The sequence below is a fragment of the Nomascus leucogenys genome, chromosome 11 (genome assembly GCF_006542625.1).
Source record: "Nomascus leucogenys isolate Asia chromosome 11, Asia_NLE_v1, whole genome shotgun sequence".
Taxonomy (NCBI): domain Eukaryota; kingdom Metazoa; phylum Chordata; class Mammalia; order Primates; family Hylobatidae; genus Nomascus; species Nomascus leucogenys.
This window is the reverse complement of record NC_044391.1, coordinates 93,895,565-93,914,936: the sequence shown is the minus strand read 5'-3', so window position 1 is coordinate 93,914,936 and position 19,372 is coordinate 93,895,565. Positions and strand designations below refer to the sequence as shown.

The following is a 19,372-nucleotide window of genomic DNA, read 5'->3' as shown; positions in this document are numbered from 1 at the left end:
GCCACCGCACTCCAAGCTGGGCAATGAGAGTAAGACCCTGTCGAAAAGAAAAAGAAACAGAAACAGAAACAGAAACAGAAACAGAAAAGAAAAGAAAAGGAAACTCTTTAATCATTTTGATGAAGGTAACAGAAAGTTTCCAGTGACAGAAAAGTCAAATGAGTCTTCTTATTAATGTCTGTTTTATCAAAATGAACATTTTTCTCTTCTGAAATGAAGGAAAACCGCACTTCTTTTTATCCCTCACTACCATTGTTTAAAAATACGTATTAGAGGGATGAACAAGTTAAAACACACACACGTAATTCAATTTGCTTGCAGGGGTAAAACAAAAAGAAAATCTAATTGAGTAAGAATTTTAGAATTAGATTCATTATACCCCACCTGACCCCTCATTCACTCTAAAACCTGCTGATTTAAGAAGAATCGAGGAATCATAAAGAATTCATAATAGTAAATTATCAAGTTATCTCCCTCTTTAACAAAATACAACCGCATCATTATTGGAAAAAATCTACTGAAATTTCAAAAAACTCAGAATTATTTTACAAATCTTGAATAAATATACATAGAAACAAGAAGTTACCAGATTTCTTGACCTAAGCATTTATTTGCATGGAAATAAATTTTCATTTTAACTTAGATTTGAAGTCATGAAAATTTACACTTCTTATTAGACCTTCTTCTAAAAGCATTCTATTAACAGTATTAAATCATAAATTGTCCTTGATTTAAAAAAAAAAAAAAGATTATTTGAGTTTATTTAAAATTCTACATTACTCTTCAATTAAAGCTTGGTTTTAAATATTCAGGGAAGTTACAAAAATCCGTAGTGTTATACTATGTGAAGTACATCTTTACCTCTAGGCAATCATTGAAGAGGAAGAGAGTTACTTGTTCTCCTCTGTCACAGGGGTGCTCACCTAGAGAAATTGTTTCAACCCGCTGTACTAAGCTTCGGTGAGAAGATAAAAGATTAGCCTGTATAGGTTGAAAATATAACAAAAGAGATCACTTGGTATCAAGTAATTTTTAAGAAGTTGTAATTTAAAAGAAAATAGTGCCAAGATATTATTTATATTAAAACCACAGAAACCTCATTAACAAGAAGAAAATAAATTAATAATTATTAAAGAAGAATACTTACTGGGCATCCATCTACTTCATAAACAACATCAAAAATTTGCTTTTGAGCTTCTGTTTTTCTCTTATCCTCATTAATATGCCTGAAAAATAGTTATTTTTAAAACTTTTAAAATAGAACATGAAAACTGCCACAAACACAACTCATGTCACAAGTTGTGTTTGATGTGAATGTCTTAATTTTGATAAGTGAATCAGTTAAAATATTCCTTAAAAGTATCCCATTAAAAAAGTTTCCATGCCTATGGAGCCCAGGATGAGGAAAACAAACAAACAAACAAACAACTTCCAGCCAGGTGCGGTGACTTGCGCCTGTAATCCCAGCACTTTGGGAGGCCAAGGTGGGTGGATCACTGAGGTCAGGAGTTCGAGACCAGCCTGACCAACATGGTGAAACTCTTGTCTCTACTAAAAATATAAAAATTAGCTGGGTATGGTGGCAGGCACCTGTAATACCAGCTACTCAGCGGCTGAGGCAGGAGAATCACTTGAACCCAGGAGCAGGAGGTTGCAGTGAGTTAAGATCACACCATTCCACTCCAGTCTAGGTGACAAGAGCGTTTTACTATTATTCCTTTCTATATTCTTTACTATACTCCCTATGCACTTTCTAAAATACATTAAACCTGTACAAAATTAAGACTAATAAAAAATTTTGAAGTTCTCAATTTAAGTTCCAATAAGATTTTATGTAAGTCTTCCCAAGTCATAGGCTAATCATTTCACTGAAACAAAAAATAAGGCTACTGCTTCAGACAAGATAGAATAACAGGGAATGAATTTACTTTTCTGCCTGAAACAACTAAAAAAATCAGTCAAAATATAAAGAAACAAGGGTTCTCAAGACACTTAACATCCATTTCTGTGAAACAGAAACAAGCTAAGCCCTACAACTGTCCTGGCTTATAGCCTAGAGAAAGTTTCTTCCCTGCAAAGAAAGCACAGATAGTGCCTAGCTATATCCCTAAGAGAAGAAGCAAATGTGGGAGTCCAGTGTGATCAGATGCCTAGTTTGCAGGGCAAATTACTGGAAAACAGCTGTACAGAGAGAACTCCTGTTTTCAGAAGGCTTCCTTGTGTACACAGTTCTCGACTTGATCACTGCATGCATGTAAGAAAACTATCCGAGGTTAGGGAAGACACGTTAAAAAATCAGAGTTAACAGTGCTCAGTGCTCATATGGTATGGAACAGTGACATCAATCGGAGTGGAAAACTTCAAGATTAATGTGACATCAGGGTAGAGTACTAAGAAAGATCTTTCCTCAATAGTGGGGAAAATTAACCTTAGACTGAATACTATTCTGATTCTGCCTAACAAAGTTTAAGAGCAAGACATGAAAATATCAAACTGTTTGCAAGCTACTTAAACTGCATGCCAGGAAAAACTCAAAAACATTTTTAAGAATACAAAAATATCTAGCTCTCAAAAAAGTAAAACTGACAATGTCTAGAATCCCATAAAATAATACCAGGCATGCAAAGAAACAGGAAAATAAGACTAATGAGAAAAAAAAACAAACCTGAAACAGAGATAAGTGAATTAGTAAACAATTTAAAGTTATTATATTCATGTCATAAATTCTAAAAACTGCAAGAAAGATTGAACATTTTAAGCAAAAATATGAAAGATATTTTTAAAAGATCTTATTTACTGACCAAATAAAAGTTATCATTTTTCATTAGCCTCATAACAACAAAATTCTGCATTTAACACAAGTGAATTTTTGGTGAGATTTGATTGTATCTGTAACTGTTCTGCACATGAACTGTTATTCAAGATTTTCTTGTAATCATACCATAAATAATAATGTACGTGATATATAAGGTGGCAACACTTTGGCAGAAGTAGGAAAGTACAAAAGGAAAGCATATAAGACTTTAAAGAAAAAGGAAGCAGTGGTCATCATTTCTGATGACCCAAATCAGTCATACAGAGATGGAAGCTACAATGTTTTATATGAAAAATACACCAGATGAGAATAACAGCAGATTAAACACTACAAAAGAAAAGCTTAGTAAAAATTGAAGATAGCAATAATGTCGAAGTCAAAAATAAAATATAAAGATAAATTTCTCATTTTACTTTTTATTGGGGAAGCAAGAATTATAATTCAGGGCATACATACTGACCAAGTGGTCTTCAAATAATAAAGTCTGTTCTAATAATAAAGAGAAGGTTGGGAGTTTTATTAGAAAAAAATGTTATTACGTATTGTTTTTAAAGAAAGCTCACTGACACTAGTAAAGTTTTGGGGAACTGGCAAGCTGAGTGGTGAGTGACAGTGGTGAGTAAAACTAGTCAGAGTCATAGCAGGTTGCTTCAGCAACTATTAAGTAAAACCGGTCTTAGGATTACAGTAGCCCATTTTAAGCAGCTGGGCTTGTGGAAAATTTAATTATTAGAACAGCTGCCATGTGCCCCAAGTGTTTTTCCCCTCTGTCCCTCAACTCTGATTTAGTTGGGTATGACAAGAATGATCCAGTTTTGTATAATCAATGCTCACATTTCCCCCTTTGATCAAGATCTTTCTCTGAAAGCAAAGCTAATCAATCATCTTGAAGTTAGGCTTAATTGTCCCTCGAGGCCTGGACAAACCTGTCCTGGTTGTCTCTATCCCACATTGTGGGGAAGATACAGAGGGTCTACGTCAGGGAGCTGGGCCACATTTGAGTAACAAAGAGGACAAAAAGGAAAATTTTCTCAGGGCAGGTTTGCCTGAAGTCCAGCACTGAGTTCCATCTTGTTAGTTCCATAGGTATTAGCAGCCATCTCAAAGTGTTAAGAGAGTTGGCTTTACAAAGATTAGACAAGCAATAAAAACAAGGCTTAAAAATCATAACACAAAAAATAATTAATATAATAAATTTAGTTTGTACAATCGATTTGAAACAGAACACAAGCCTGACAGCAACTAACTAAACAAATCGAAAGACCATTGTGGGTACTGGATGAGACTAATTGTAGCCATTGAGTAGTATTTTAGAACTGGGTTGAATTAAAGCAAAGAATGCCAACTCTACAGAAAGGACCACCAGTACATTTTGAACAAAAAGTTGTGTTATAGATATTGCTAAAGTTACTAGTGGAATAAAAGGATTTCTTAGGTCAGGTTTTGTCAAGTTACTTATAGCAGTTACTGATTGTGAAATTTAATTACAGCATTATTTTGTCAAGCCAAAAAGATAGGCATCAAGAGGGGTAGGAGTGTCATCATATGGAGTCTTGCCTCATTGTCTTGGGAAAGGCTGTCTACAGCATTAAAAAAATGTCACTTCTTGTCCTGGTTTGCAGTTTGAATGTCTCTGATTAAAGCATAAGACATTTTGGTGAACTTTTTATGTGGCCCATGCATCAGGCACAAGACTTGTTTCTTAAAATTTATCTAGTTTCCATTGATAGGGCTTTAGAAACAGTACAGTTCCCATTTTTAGCAATTTTATGGAAGACGGTTGGATTGGAGAAATCTGGAAGAATTTAGGATCTAGACTATAGGTAGATAACAAGAACTCAAAAACAACCAACAGAGCTACAATCTAACAACAGGTGTATTACAGCTTTTTATTAGAAATATAACTTTTTTTCTACACTGATCACATAAAAATCTCAGATTTTAAAACCTCTTGAGGCTAGGAAACCAAACCAAGGCAGACTTTATATTTTACTTACAGTCTTAAAGTTCCCGGGTCTGCCAAGAAGTGACAGTTTTTAATTTACTCACTGTAAGGCTAGGAACCTTTGAAGTCAGGCATTTTATGCATATTGTCAAATATGACATTTCAGTCAAAGCCTTGGTAATATAACCAATGTTTTCAATTGTATTCGGCTATAAAGAGAGATCAGATTTCTATTAGACTTATGTAAATAACTATATTGCTAAAAGAATGCTAAAAAGTTTTCAAATTATGGAGGAATCAAATAGAAAAAAATAAATGTTCTATCTATATTTACAAAAGCATACTTTATCAAACTGTTGTAAATTATAGATAGCTTGAGAGAGATTTTCTTAAGTTTGGAAAACAAAACATTTGCATAAAGAACCAACAATATTTTAAATAAAAGTCATTAAAACATTATCTTCATCAGTTATTCAATCTTATGTAATTCATTTTTGTTCTGCTTGATCTCGACTAGTAGTTTCGTGAATCCAACAGTTTTTTCCATTAGAGTTTTGGAAATTTTTATCAAGTCCATTGATCTTAAAAGTTATCAGAAACTTGACTTCAGGGCACTTGTTAGATAGAATCATTTTCATGATTATCAATGTTTTTAGGGAAGAATTCAAAATCCTAACCGGGTGACAAAAACTTAGAATAGCCACAGTTTAAAAAGCTGATGAAAGTTTGCAACTGACAACAAAATTTAGTTATCTCTATTAAACATGGCATTAAGATAACAACCAAAATTATAACTAATAACAGATTTCTATAACTTACACAATTTGTGAAACATATCAACAAATACCCACAAATGCAACTAAAAGAACATCTAGTATCACTTATCATTTGTCAATGTCTTTTACACAACTTATCAAATAAGCCTAATAATTTAATATCTCTCAAGATGAGAGAAATCTTTTGAGGCTTTCCAGGGGTTCACCTCAAAAATCTCAGTTAGTTTAGGTTAAAAAGACTAAAACTATTTGATTTTGGGGAAGTTTGCCAAAGATGTTGAAAGTCTCAAGACATTTGATCAAAACAGGATCACAGGTCATTTGTGAAATAACAGTCATTTATGTAACCAGAGTGATAATCACAAGGCTTTAAAAGGAATACAGAGCTACATGGATAAAAACAAACAAAAAAGCCTTAACCTTTAAAAATCTCAGCTGTTTCTTTTGTATATTATGCATATGGGTTTTATTTTAAGTAATCAAAAACCGAATAAAGGCAACACAGGACATTTTCTTGATAAAACATAAAACCTGTTTCTTAGGCCAGTTATCAAAAAGGCAAAGAAAAACTTTCTGCAGTATGATTGTCCTTCTTGGGGGAAGCTCACTTAGATAACCTGGAAGTTGAGCCAGATGAAAAGAGCACTTGAATTTAATTAGACAAAGGAACAATGTTACACAATAACTGTAACAACTCAGACACATCATGAAAAGCCACAAGAATCAAGGCCTTCAAGATGAACATTTTAGTGTCAAGATATAACAGCAGAGTTAGAACCACAGAAAACAGTTATGAAAGCTGACAGAAAAAAGCTGAAGCAAAGAGTTATCAACCCATGCCTTCTCAAAAGGTGAAAAAGCAAAAGGTAACAATGTATGACCTGAAAATCATGTGCTGTGAGGCACAGCAAAAGCTGAACCTCCCGCCGGGCATGGTGGCTCACATTTGTAATCCCAGCACTTTGGGAGACCTAGACCGGTGGATTGCTTGAACCCTGGAGTTTGAGACCAGCTTGGGCAAAATGGCAAAAGCACATCTCTAAAAAAAAAATACAAAAATTAGCTAGGCACGGTGGTGCACACCTGTAGTCCCATTTACTCAGGAGGCTGAGGTAGGAGGATCACTTGAGCCTGGGAAGTGGAGGTTGCAGTGAGTCAAGATTATGCCACTGCACTCCAGCCTGTGACAGAATGAGACCCTGTCTCACACACACACACACACACACACACACACACAAACACACACACACACACAGTTGAACCTGATATATGAATCTGAGAAATTTCAAAAGGAAAATGCTACCTTAAGAAATAGGGCTGGGCGTGATGGCTCATGCCTCCAATTCCAGCACTATGGGAGGTGAGAGGATCACTTGAGGCCAAGAGTTCAAGACCAGCCTGGCCAACATAGCGAAACCTCGTATCTACTAAAAATTAGCAGGGCGTGGTGGCATGCGCCTGAAATCCCAGCTACTCAGGAGGCAGAGGCAGGAGAATCGCTGGAACCTGAGAGGCAGAGGTTGCAGTGAGTAAGATCACACCAATGCACTATAGCCTGGGCGACCCGGTGAGACTATCTCCAATAAATAAATGAATTAATTAATTAAAATAATTTTAAATAAAGAAGACAGCATTTTTAACCTGAATTGGGGAAATTAAATAGATATCAGGAAGAAATGTAAGACAAAATAGAAAATGCCTGCAGTTTAGAAGATGGCTGATGAAGAAACAGATTCTGGAATTAAAAATTAAAACCTATGGCAATTGTATTAAAAGCTGATCAATACTTCAAGTAAAACTCGTTGTTGTAAACATAGAGATTCAGACTTTGGTCCTATATCAATCAATGCACTCCTGACACCAATGTTTAATTTTTAGAAAAAACTTACAAAGAAATCCTTTCCAACCCCGTCAACCTGATCACACATAAACCTTCCTTTACAAAGCCCAGCCTTCATAAACCCTCTTTGACTTGTTTAGATCTTTCATCATTTTCTCAAACACCTAGTCTTAGTCCTATAATTTTTTGATATTGGAACAACCATTTTGCCTTAGGACAAAAATTTATCACAGACATTTTTAAATTATTATTTAACTAAAAATACATCTTTATATCCATAACTATCTTTGCATTTCTCTCTCTCCCACACTGGTTTTTCCTCCAATTTTAATTTTCTTCTTAAATTTATATTTTGAAACAAACTTTAAATAACCTGTGAATTTGACAAAATCATTGTTTTTTAATTAAAAAACACATTGTCCTCTTATAATTTTATGTGTATTAACAGATCTAAGTATATTTAGTCTTTTTATAAAATTTAAGAAGCCAAGAACAAACCTATTTATTCGGCAATTCGCTTTTGTTTTTTCTCTTATTTGGATATGACTCGGGCATTTAATGAGCTCTCTATTACTTAATTTAATGTATCATAACAAAGATTTCAAATTACTTGCAAAGTTTAGTTATAAATGTTTATCCCATTTACAGTTACATAAATTTTTTAGCAATTATGCCTAGATTCATTATGAAAATTGAGGTATTAGAGCTAGTCATTATTTTAAGTTATTTTTATTAATCAAACTTATAACCTGTTAATATCAGATATTTACCTAAGTAAGAACCTAAAGTGAAATACATGGGTATGTTGTAAATAACTCAAAAGATACAGCTGTTTTTATTAAATCAATAATAATGTTAGTTTAAATCAAAGAATTACATGAAGATCATTTCATTTTAGGCTGGACTTAAAGCTCCATGACTTTAAAACATTTAGCAGCAACAAACATAAAACTGTCTAACCACTAATTCCAAGCACAAATGTATTTTGACAATTTTGAAAGTTTTTTTTTTGTTTTTGTTTTTTTGATAGCATCTCACTCTGTCGCCCAGGCTGGAGTGCAGTGGTGCAATCTTGGCTCACTGCAACCTCCACCTCCTGGTTCAAGCGATTCTCCTGCCTCAGCCTCTGAGTAGCTGGAACTACAGGTGCACACCACACCACCATGCCTGGCTAATTTTTGTATTACAATAGCATCAAAAAGAATAAAATACTTAAGAATAAGTTTAACAAGAAACGCACAAAGCTTATCCTCTGAAAACCACGAAATACAGCTCAAAGAAATTAAAAGTAAATAAATGGAAATATTCATAAATCAGAAGATTTAATATAGCTAACATAGGCCAAGTGTGGTGGCTCATGCTTGTAATCAAAGAACTTTGGGAGGCCAAGGTGGGTGGATCATCTGAGGTCAGGGGTTCGAGACCAGCCTGGCCAACATGCTAAAACCCCATCTCTACTAAAAAAATATTAGCCAGGTGTGATGGTGCGCACCTGTAGTCCCAGCTACTCTCGGGAGGCTGACGCTGGGGAATCACTTGAACCCAGGAGGTGGCGACTGCAGTGAGCCGAGACCGTGCCACTGCACTCCAGCCTGGGTGACAGTGAGACTCCATTTCAAAAAATAATAATAATAATATTGCTAAGATAATACTACTCAAATTGATGTACAAATTCAATAAAATTCCTATACACATTCCCCACAGTTTTGTTGTTGTTGTTTTTCAGAAACTGACAAGATGCTCCTAAAAGCCACATGCCAAATTTATGGAACTCAGAATAGCGAAACCAATTTTGAAAAAGAACAAAGTTGGAAGACACATACTTCCCAATTTCAAAACTTAAAGTACTGTAATCAAGGCAGTGTGGTACTGGAATAAGCACAGACATACAGATCAATGAAGCAGAATTGAGAGTAAAGAAATAAACCATTACATTTATGGTCAGCTGATTTTCAGCAATGGTACAAAAGCAATTCAGTGGAGAAAGGATACTCTTTGCGACAAACACTGCTAGAATAGATTTCCATATTTTAAAAAATGAACTTCAATCTATACCATGCCCCATATACAAAAATTAACTCAAAATGGATCATAGACCTAAATGATCTTTTTACGTAAAGACTAATACCACAAACATTCTTAAAGAAAATAAGAAAAAAATCCTTGTGACCTTGGGTTAGACAAATATTTCTTAGATAAAACTATAAAAGCACAATCCATTAAAATAAAATTTGCTAAATTAGACTTAAAAATCTAGAACTCTTATTTTTTCAAGAACCTGTCAAAAGAAAAAAACAAGCCAGAAACTAGGAGAAAATATTTGCAAATTATATATCTTTTTTTAAAAAAAGCCTTTTAACTCGAATATATAAAGAACTCTCAAAATTCAATTACAAAAAAACCACAATTTTTTTTCAAATAGACAAAAGATTTGAACAGGCATTATCACCAAAGAAAGCAATATGACAGCAAATAATCACATGAAAAGACATTTAACATCATTTGTCATGCAAATGCAAATCAAAAGCACCAGGAAAGACAACCAAACATCTATTAGAATGTCACAAATTAAAATGACTGGCCAGGTCGGGTGTGGTGGCTCATGTCTGTAATCCCAGCACTTTGGAAGGCTGATGTGGGTGGATTGCTTGAGTTCAGGAGTTCAAGACCAGACAGGCCAACATGGTGAAACTCCGTCTCTACTAAAAATACTAACATTAGCTGGGCATGGTGGCGGGTGCTTGTAATCTCAACTACTCGGGAGGCTGAGGCAGGAGAATTGCTTGAACCTGAGAGGCGGAGGTTGCAGTGAGCAGAGATCGTGCCACTGCACTCCAGTCTGGGCAACAGAGTAAGACTCCATCTTAAAAAGTAAGAATAAAAAAGTAAAAAATAGGCTGGGCACAGTGGCTCATGCCTGTAATCCCAGCACTTTGGCAGGCAGATTATGAGGTCAGCAGATCGAGGCCACCTTGGCCAACGTGGTGAAACCCTGTCTCTACTAAAAATACAAAAATTAGCTGGGAGTGATGGCACGTGCCTGTAATCCCAGCTACTCGGAGGCTGAGGCAAGAGAATTGCTTGAACCAGGGAGTCAGAGGTTGCAGCGAGCAGAGATTGCACCCCTGCACTGCAGCCTGGAGATAGAGTGAGACTCCGTCTCAAAAATAAATAAATAAATAAAAATAAATAAAAAATGAAATCACTGACCATACCAATTGTTGGTAAGGATGTGGAAACTCTGGAAAACCACACACTGTTGGTGGAAATGCAAAATAATACAACTGTCTTGCCAACAGTTTGGCAGTTTCTTAGAAATGCATATACCTTGCTGGGTGCAGTAGCTCCACCTGTAATTCCAGCACTTTGGGAGGCTGAGGCAGGCAGATTGCTTGACTCCAGGAGTTTGAGACCAGCCTGGACAACATAGTGAAATCCTGTCTCCACAAAAAATAGAAAAAAGTAGCCAGGCATGGTAGCACTGCACCTGTAGTCCCAGCTACTCAAAAGGCTAAGGTGGGATGATCATTTGAGCCTGGGAGGTGGAGGTTATAGTGAGCCAACATGACACCACCACATTCCAGCCTGGATCACAGAATGAGATACCACCCCCTCCACCAAAAAAAAAAGGAAAAATCTACTATCTGTCCTACATTCCTATTCCTAGGAATTTATTCCAGAGAAATGAGGGCATATGTCTATACAAGCTTGTTCACAAATTTTCACAGCAGCTTTACTTGGAATAGCCAAGAACTGGAAACAACCAAAATGCCATCAACATGAAAATGGATGAACTGTGATATAGCCATACAATGGAAAATAAAAGTAAATTAACTATTGAAATAAGCAACAATAAGGACTAATCTCAAAGTAATTATGCTGAGTTAAAAAAAAAAAAAGCCAGACAAAAGATTCCATGTACTTAAAATCGTAGTAAGTGCATATAGGCATACCTCGCTTTATTGTGCTTTACTTTATTGTGCTTCACATATAGTGTTTCTTTGTTGTTGCTGTTGTTGTTGTTTCACAGATTGAACGTTTGTAAGCAACCCTGTGTCAAGTAGGTCTATCATGTCATTTTTCTAACAGTACGTGCTTACTTCGTGTCTCTATCACATTTTGCTATTTCTCTCAATACTTCAAACTTTCTCATTATTATTTTATCTGTTATGATGAGCTGTGATCAGTGATCTTTGATGTTACTATTGTAATTGTTTTGGGACACCACCAACAATGCCCATATGAGACATCAAACCTAATCGATAAGTATGTGTGTGTTCTGAATGCTCCACCAACTAGCCATTCCCCTATCGCTCTCTCTCCTCTTGCTTCTCCATTCCCTGAGATACAACAATATTTAAATTAATAACCAACCCTACAAACTCCTCTATTTAAGTGAAAGGAGGAGTCACATATTTCTCACTTCAAATCAAAAGCTAGAAATGATTGAGTTTAGTAAGAGAAGCAAGTTGAAAACAGAGATAGTCCTAAAGCTAAGCCTCTTGCACCAAACAGCCAAACTATGAATGCAAAAGAAAAGTTCTTGAAGAAAAATCAAAAGTGTTACTCCAGTGACATGAATAATAAGTAAAACAACCTTAATACTGATACGGAGAATGTCTGAGTGGTCCAGACAGAAAATCAGACCAGCCTTAGCAATCCAGAACAAGCCCCCATCTAATTCAGACCAAGTTCTTAACTCTCTTCAATTCTGCAAAAGCTGAGAGAGGTAAGAAAGCTGCAGAAGAAAAGTTTGAAGTTAGCACAGTTGGTTCGTGGAAGTTTAAGAAGCCATTTCTGTAACATAAAAGTACAAGGTGAAGCAGCAAGTGCTAATGGAGAAGCTACAGCAAGTTATCCAGAAAATCTAAATAAGATAATTGAAGAAGGTGGCTATACTAAACAACAGATTTTCAGTGTAGACAAAACAGCCTTCCAGTAGAAGGTGCTTTCTAGGACTTTCACAGCTAGAAAGAAGTCAATGCCTGGTTTCAGAGCTTCAAAGGACAGGCTGACTCTTTCGTTAGGGGCTAATGCAGCTGGTGACTGACTATGTTGAAGCCAATGATCACTGACCATTCTGAAAATCCTAGGGCCCTTACGAATTATGCTAAATCGACTCTGCCCGTGCTCTATAAATGAAACAACAAAGCATGGATGACAGCACATCACCATGGTTTACTAATTTTTTTCTTGAGACAAGAGTCTTGTTCTGTCATCCAGGCTGGAGTGCAGTGGCACAATTTTGGTTCACTGCAACATCCAGCTACTGGATTCAAGCAACTCTCATAGGTCAGCCACTAAGTAGCTGGGATTACAGGTGTGCATCATCACACCCAGCTAATTTTTGTACTTTTAGTACAGATGGGGTTTTGCCATGTTGGTCAGGCTGGTCTAAAACTCCTGGCCTCAAGTGATCTGCCCACCTTGGCCTCCCAAAGTGCTGAGATTACTGGCATGAGCCACCACACCTGGCCCTACTAAATCTTTTAAGCCCACTCTTGAGACCTACTACTCAGAAAAATGTTCCTTTCAAAAGATTACTGCTTATTGACAATATACCTGGTCATCCAAGAGCTCTGATGGAGATGTACAAGGAGACTAATTTTGTTTTCATGCCTGCTAGCTCAACATCCAATTCTGCAGCCCATGAATCAAGGAGTAATTTCAATTTTCAAGTCTTATTAGCTAAGAAACACATTTCATAAGACTATAGCTGCCACAGATAGAACAGATCCATCAGAAGAATCACAAGAATCACTAAGTCAATTGAAAACCTACGGCCGGGCACGGTGGCTCACGCTTGTAATCCCAGCACTTTGGGAGGCCGAGCCGGGCGGATCACGAGGTCAGGAGATCAAGACCATCCTGGCTAACACGGTGAAACCCCGTCTCTACTAAAAATACAAAAAATTAGTCGGGTGTGGTGGTGGGCGCCTGTAGTCCCAGCTACTCGGAGAGGCTGAGGCAGGAGAATGGCATGAACCCGGGAGGCAGAGCTTGCAGTGAGCAGAGATTGCGCCACTGCACCCCAGCCTGGGCAACAGAGCAAGACTCCATCTCAAAAAAAAAAAAAAAAAAGAAAAAAGAAAATCTACTGATGATGTCCAAAAGAGCAAAGAATATTTTTCCAAGTAGAAGTGAGCAATGGGACATTTTAGTGCCAGGCTGCAGTGGACAGCCATAACAAAACCTCTCTTTTATTTTCTTTTCATAAGTAAAACACTAGACTTTAGATTCAGCTGAGATGTGGTGTGTTACAAAGCAGGACTTTCCTACAGGGGTTACAGAGGCTAGTCTTTCTTCCCTTGGTAGGAATGGCCTGAGACGTGTTGTGGGGCAGGCCACTGATTTGTATGCTGTGTCATTAGACGGCATCAGCCAATTATCTTTTGCAGTTTCTATTAAACTTGAACTGACAAAAAAAGAAAGAAAAAGAAAACCTACTAGAAAGGATTCACCATCTGGGTTGCCATTTAAGACCATATGTCGGGCAGGTGAAGCTGAGCGTGAGAGGTTGGAGGCATAGGCGGAGACCTCAGGGGAGGTAACTCTCAAGGTTCAGAGAGCCTGCAGTGGTCAGCAGCAGAGAGGTGAGGGAGAAAAAACCAAAAGCCAGAGCTCAGGCCAAGAAGAAGGCACAAATAAAAATGAAAAAAAAAAAAAAAAAAAAAAAAAAGAACATTTGTGAATCGTGGGAGGTCAAAATATCGACATTAATAGTTTGGAAGAAGTTGATTCCAATCCTTATGGATGACTTGGAGGGGTTCAAGATTTCAGTTGCAGAGGGAATTGCAGATGTGGCAGAAATAGCAAGTGGACTACAATTTTAAGTGGAGACTAAAGATGGGACTGAATTGCTGCAATCTCATGAACAAACCCGAACAGATAAAAGAGCTGCTTCTTACATATAAGCAAAGAAAGTGGTTTCTTGAGATGGACTCTACTCCTAGTGAAGATCCTGTGAACATTGTTGAAATGACAAGAAAGGATTTAGAATAATACTACAGACACTTAGTTGATAACGTGATGTCAAAATCTAAGAGAAGTAACCCCAACTTTGCAGTTTATTATGGGTTAAATTCTATCCAACAGCATTGCATGCTACACAGAAATCGTTCATGAAAGAAAAAGTCAACCGATACGGCCAACTTCATTGCTGTCTTATTTTAACAAAGTGTCAGCTGGCTGTGGTGGCTCATGCCAGTAATCCCAATACTTTGAGTGGCCGAGGTGAGCGATCGCTTGAGTTCAGGAGTTTTTGACCAGCCTGAGCTACATGGCAAAACCCCATCTCTACAAAAAATATAAAAGTTAGCCGGGTGTGGTGGTACACACCTGTAATCCCGGCTACTCAAGAGGATGAGGTGGGAGGAGGTGGAGGCTGCAGTGAGTTGAGACTGTGCCACTGCACTCCGGCCTGGGCGACCAGAGTGAGATCCTGTCTCAAAAACAAAAACAAAAAAAGAGACAGAGAGAAGCAATTACCACAGCCATCCTAGCCTTCAGCAACCACGACCCTGGTAAACAGCCATCAACATCAAGGCAAGATCCCCCACTAGCAAAAAGACTGTAACTTACTGAAGGCTCAGATAATTGTTAGCTTTTTTTTTTTTTGAGACAGAGTCTTGCTCTGTCATCCAGGCTAGACTGCAACGGCACAATCTCAGCTCACTGCAACCTCCACCTCCGGGTTCCAGCGATTCTCATGCCTCAGCCTCCTGAGTAGCTGGGATTACAGGCACCCACCAACATGCCCGGCTAATTTTTGTATTTTCAGTAGAGACGAGGTTTCACCATCTTGGCCAGGCTGGTCTCGAACTCCTGACCTCGTGATCCACCCGCCTCAGCCTCCCAAAGTGTTGGGATTACAGGCGTGAGCCACCGCGCTCTGCCTGTTAGCATTTCTTAACAATAATTTTTCATTAAGGTATGTACATTAATTTTTAAACATAATGCTACTGCACAATTCACAGGCTATAGTGTAAACATAACTTTTATATGCCCTGAGAAATGAAAAAATTTACATGACTTGCTTTACTGGGATATTTCCTTTACTGTCATGGTCTGCAACCTAACCCACAGTATCTGGGGCATTCCTAAATTACAGTGATGGACGGTTGCCTTGGGAAGGATAAAATAGGATGGGCCAGAAAAAGAGATTACCAAGGGGCATGAGTAAATTTTGGGGGTGATAGAAATGTTCTTCATCTTGATTGTGGTGATGGTTTCATGGGAGCATATGTGTGCTGAAATTAATCAAACTATATTTTAAATATGTGCAGTTTAAGAAAAAAAGCCATATTTGAACTAAAAACATATCTATAATAAATTAATATTGAAAATCTAAGCATGTATAACTGATGTTGTTAGAATTCAATTTTAGGAGGCTTTTTTAGTTTGCTTAAATGGCAAGGACTAGTGAATTGGTGCTGTGTCATTATTTCCTATATCTGATAGGTTACAGTGGTTTTAATCAACCATAATAAGCATTAAATCTCTAGGCTAAATGTTCAAGAATCTCGAGAATTTAGATCTGGTAAAATTCTATAAGGCTTATTAATCAGCATCACAATTCGACATTAAAATATCAGGTCCTATAATTTAACATTTATTGAAAATCTATGAGAAAGGTACTTAGGGTAGGGATATACTAAAAATAGAAGTTCTCAAGAAACTTAAATAATGTCTTACTGATTCAGCTCATTATCCCTACAGCAGCCAGCTTGACACTATTCTAAAGAAGGCAACAGGTCAAATGACTAATCTATTTGCTACTTTTCCTTACTTTATAATCTTTGCTTACCAAAATATATTGTACATAAATAACAAATAGCATAAGCCACTTGTAGAGTATTCTACACTCTAAACAGATAAATTGAGCAGGTAACAACCTCTCAGTTTCTTTTATAAAAATATGAAAACAATGACTGCCTACTTCATAAAGTTTGTTGAAAAGATCAAGGTAAATAATGTGTGTCAGAGTATTTTAAACCATAAAGTGTTGAAAAATTACAGAGAATTACCATCATAATAGTCTCAATACCGTTATCCTGGTTCTAGGGGAAAATAATCAAAAGCATGATGGCTGGTTGGTGAATATACAAAATACATAAGCAAAAAAGAAAACAAAACAAAAAAGTATATACACTTGGCCCTCCATATATGCAGATGCTGACTGTAGGGGACTTGAGCACCTACAGATTTTGGTATCTGAAGGAGTCTTGGGACACTTATTTATATAACCCTTTCAGCAGCAACAAAAGCTGGTAATAACTAATTTGAGCATTATTGTCTCAAATAAGAGAATGAGAGGGAGGTCTCCGCTGAATCCCCTCTCTAGAGCTAGTGAAGTTTCTCCTTAAGAGACCTTCTGGAAGTCTTTCAAGAAACTCTCATACAGAAGCACCCTGGCATCTCAGAAATCAATTAAATCTATTAAATATACTGATACATACAGTCCACTAAAAGTGCCTTCTCTGAGGCAAAACAGAAACAGCTAATGGTAAGTTTTCCACTCTGCTCCTAACAGTCAGAAGATCATTTCTGGTCAGTCCTGTTTCCAAGTTAGACCTATAGTAAGCAGCCTAAGTTTATGACCAAATTCCCCAGATCAATTTCATTAAATTTATACTTTTAATACATTTCCAACCAATCCTGCCAATTTAATTCCACAGAACTCTAGGTAGAAAACAAAAAGTTTAAAAATTAAAGTGAAAAAGTATTATAAACCTTTTCGTTTCACTGTGGTCACATTCTCAAGTTATATTTGGGCAATCCACATTAATATGAAGACAGAAACAAGCTATGACTAGAGTTATATGAAGAAAATGCCTATTAGGGAATTTGTAACATTTTCAAGTTTCTAAACTATTATTCTCTGTGCACAATAGTTTAATAGCTTCAGAAATAAATGTTTTGATTAATGAATGTATTCTTACAATACTTCATTTTAATGTGTAACTACACTATTAGAAAAATAATTTAGACATTTTACAAAAATTTGTTATTGATATTTTCCTATTTATGATTCTAGTTTTCTATCAATTCCATTCAAAATCTAAGGCACGATCAAAAATTGAAAATAATGCACTTACGTCATTACTTCCTTTAGTGATCCAATAGCTTTTTCTAAAGTGCTTTTGTCTGGATTTTCATCAGCTGTATGCTTCTTAAGATCTGTAATAATACAACGTTTTTTCCATGCATAAAAAATTCAGTGATTTCTCATCTAAGACTAAAATGCTGTCCATCTTGATACAGCTAATTTTTAAAGATAATATTCAATCCTTATTTTTTAAAAAGTTTTAAGCACTGTTCCCTAAAAAGATCTCTGATTACACATCTGTTAAGGTTTCCATTTTCACTGACTAAATTTTCAGAATATGTAATCCTGATTTTCTTACACTGCTATTCCAATCCCTTCAAGTAATGCTTGGGGACTCCCAAATTCCTCAAACTCTCTCCATGGTGCTAAATGAAAACACATGATCCTCAATAAGCTCAGAAATCATAATGTATTTTGTATGTCATACTGGGGCCCATGGTTACATCACAGAGAGCATCTGGTATCTTTAAGCACAGATTTTGTTACCTTAGAGATTTATACTTAACACATTGACTCTTCTAATCCAGGTTGTTTATTTGTATTCCCTATGCCATCCTTGGCATATTCTTATCAAATCTAGGTTTAATCTAGTACCACTGTCCACCTAATCTGTCATATGGAATAATAGTAATAAAGCCTAGAAATCATTGTATTTGTAACATTTACGAATTTCTACAAGTACTTAAACAATAATGAAGGTATGCAAATTAGAAGAAAACCACAATGTTTTGGAAACCTGAAGTTTGTTCATATATTCTCCTTATAATTTGCAAAAACAGAACAGTTTTAAATAGTGGACAAATCATTTTATAAGCCAGTAATTCTCAACTATATTAGATAACTCTAAAAAACAAAAAAATTATCAAATTTTTAGTTAGTACTATAATTCATATACTAACCAAGATTTTTACAGAAAATAACAGATTAAACAGTCACAAAATTTGCCTCCTTGTCTGCTGTACATTATTAGTGTAGATTTAGCTTAGGAATTAAATCTTTTATTATAGACTTTTTCCTGCTTATAATTTAGTTATCCTTTTTCTTTTTTAATTATTTTTAGAGACAGGGTCCCTGAATGTTGCCCAGACTGGTCTCCAACTCCTGGGCTTACCCTCGGTCTTCCAAAGTGCTGGGATTACAGGCTATAATTTTGTTTTCATACTTAATTAAGAATAAAATAAAAACTGATACTGTCCTTAGCCAGCTAAATGTAACAAAATATACATATACATTTTTTACCACAGGCAAAATTTATTCATAAAAATTATCTGCTGTAAAACTCTCTTCTATTGATACCTATAGTTCAGTTCTAGAATAAATAGATATGTTTCAAGAGTATTCTGAACAATCTAAGGTCAAAAAAGGTAAGCAAAAAGCCAAGTATATAGAACTTTACTAAAATTTAAAAAAGGGCTACAAAAAAGTCAGGACATACAAATTATCTTCTCCTTGTGATTCTGTGGGCAAATTTTATATGTACTTGGATGTAAAATGATTTTGAACTAGTGACACACCATGAAATATTAAGAAAACTTTTAAATCAAAAGACAAAATATATACTACTAATCAACAAAATATTTCAGGCCAGGCTGAATTTTAGTAGCACCAGTAAACTATTTTTTAAGATAATCCATAAAGCAAAACATATATAAACTTTAATGCTGAAATCTAAGAAACTCTAAAAATGAGAAGAAATTAATCTTTTTTGGAAAAAACAATTCCATTAAAATATCTGACATAGTTTGAAACAGATCAGACAAGTACCATTTAAAAGTAATGCAACACTGGGTAACCTCTGTACTGGTCGGATAAGAAGTTCAACAAGGCTCTGCCGTCCACATTCTGGTTTTGCTTGGTTTATCTGAAAAAAATTTATTCAACAATTTCA

The 19,372-nt window shown here is 36.0% G+C and overlaps 1 protein-coding gene across 1 annotated transcript in view; it reads right to left on the bottom strand.

Moving 5' to 3' along the window:
* ECT2 (epithelial cell transforming 2) overlaps positions 1–19,372 on the bottom strand; it is a 66,533-nt gene that overhangs the window by 17,734 nt on the left and 29,427 nt on the right. The window contains exons 17-20 of the mRNA XM_030822830.1: positions 19,249–19,345; positions 17,474–17,555; positions 1,148–1,226; positions 862–981 (exon numbers count right to left, since the gene is read on the bottom strand). Of these exons, the coding sequence (XP_030678690.1) occupies positions 862–981; positions 1,148–1,226; positions 17,474–17,555; positions 19,249–19,345 (378 nt within the window). The remainder of the gene's footprint in view (positions 1–861; positions 982–1,147; positions 1,227–17,473; positions 17,556–19,248; positions 19,346–19,372) is intronic.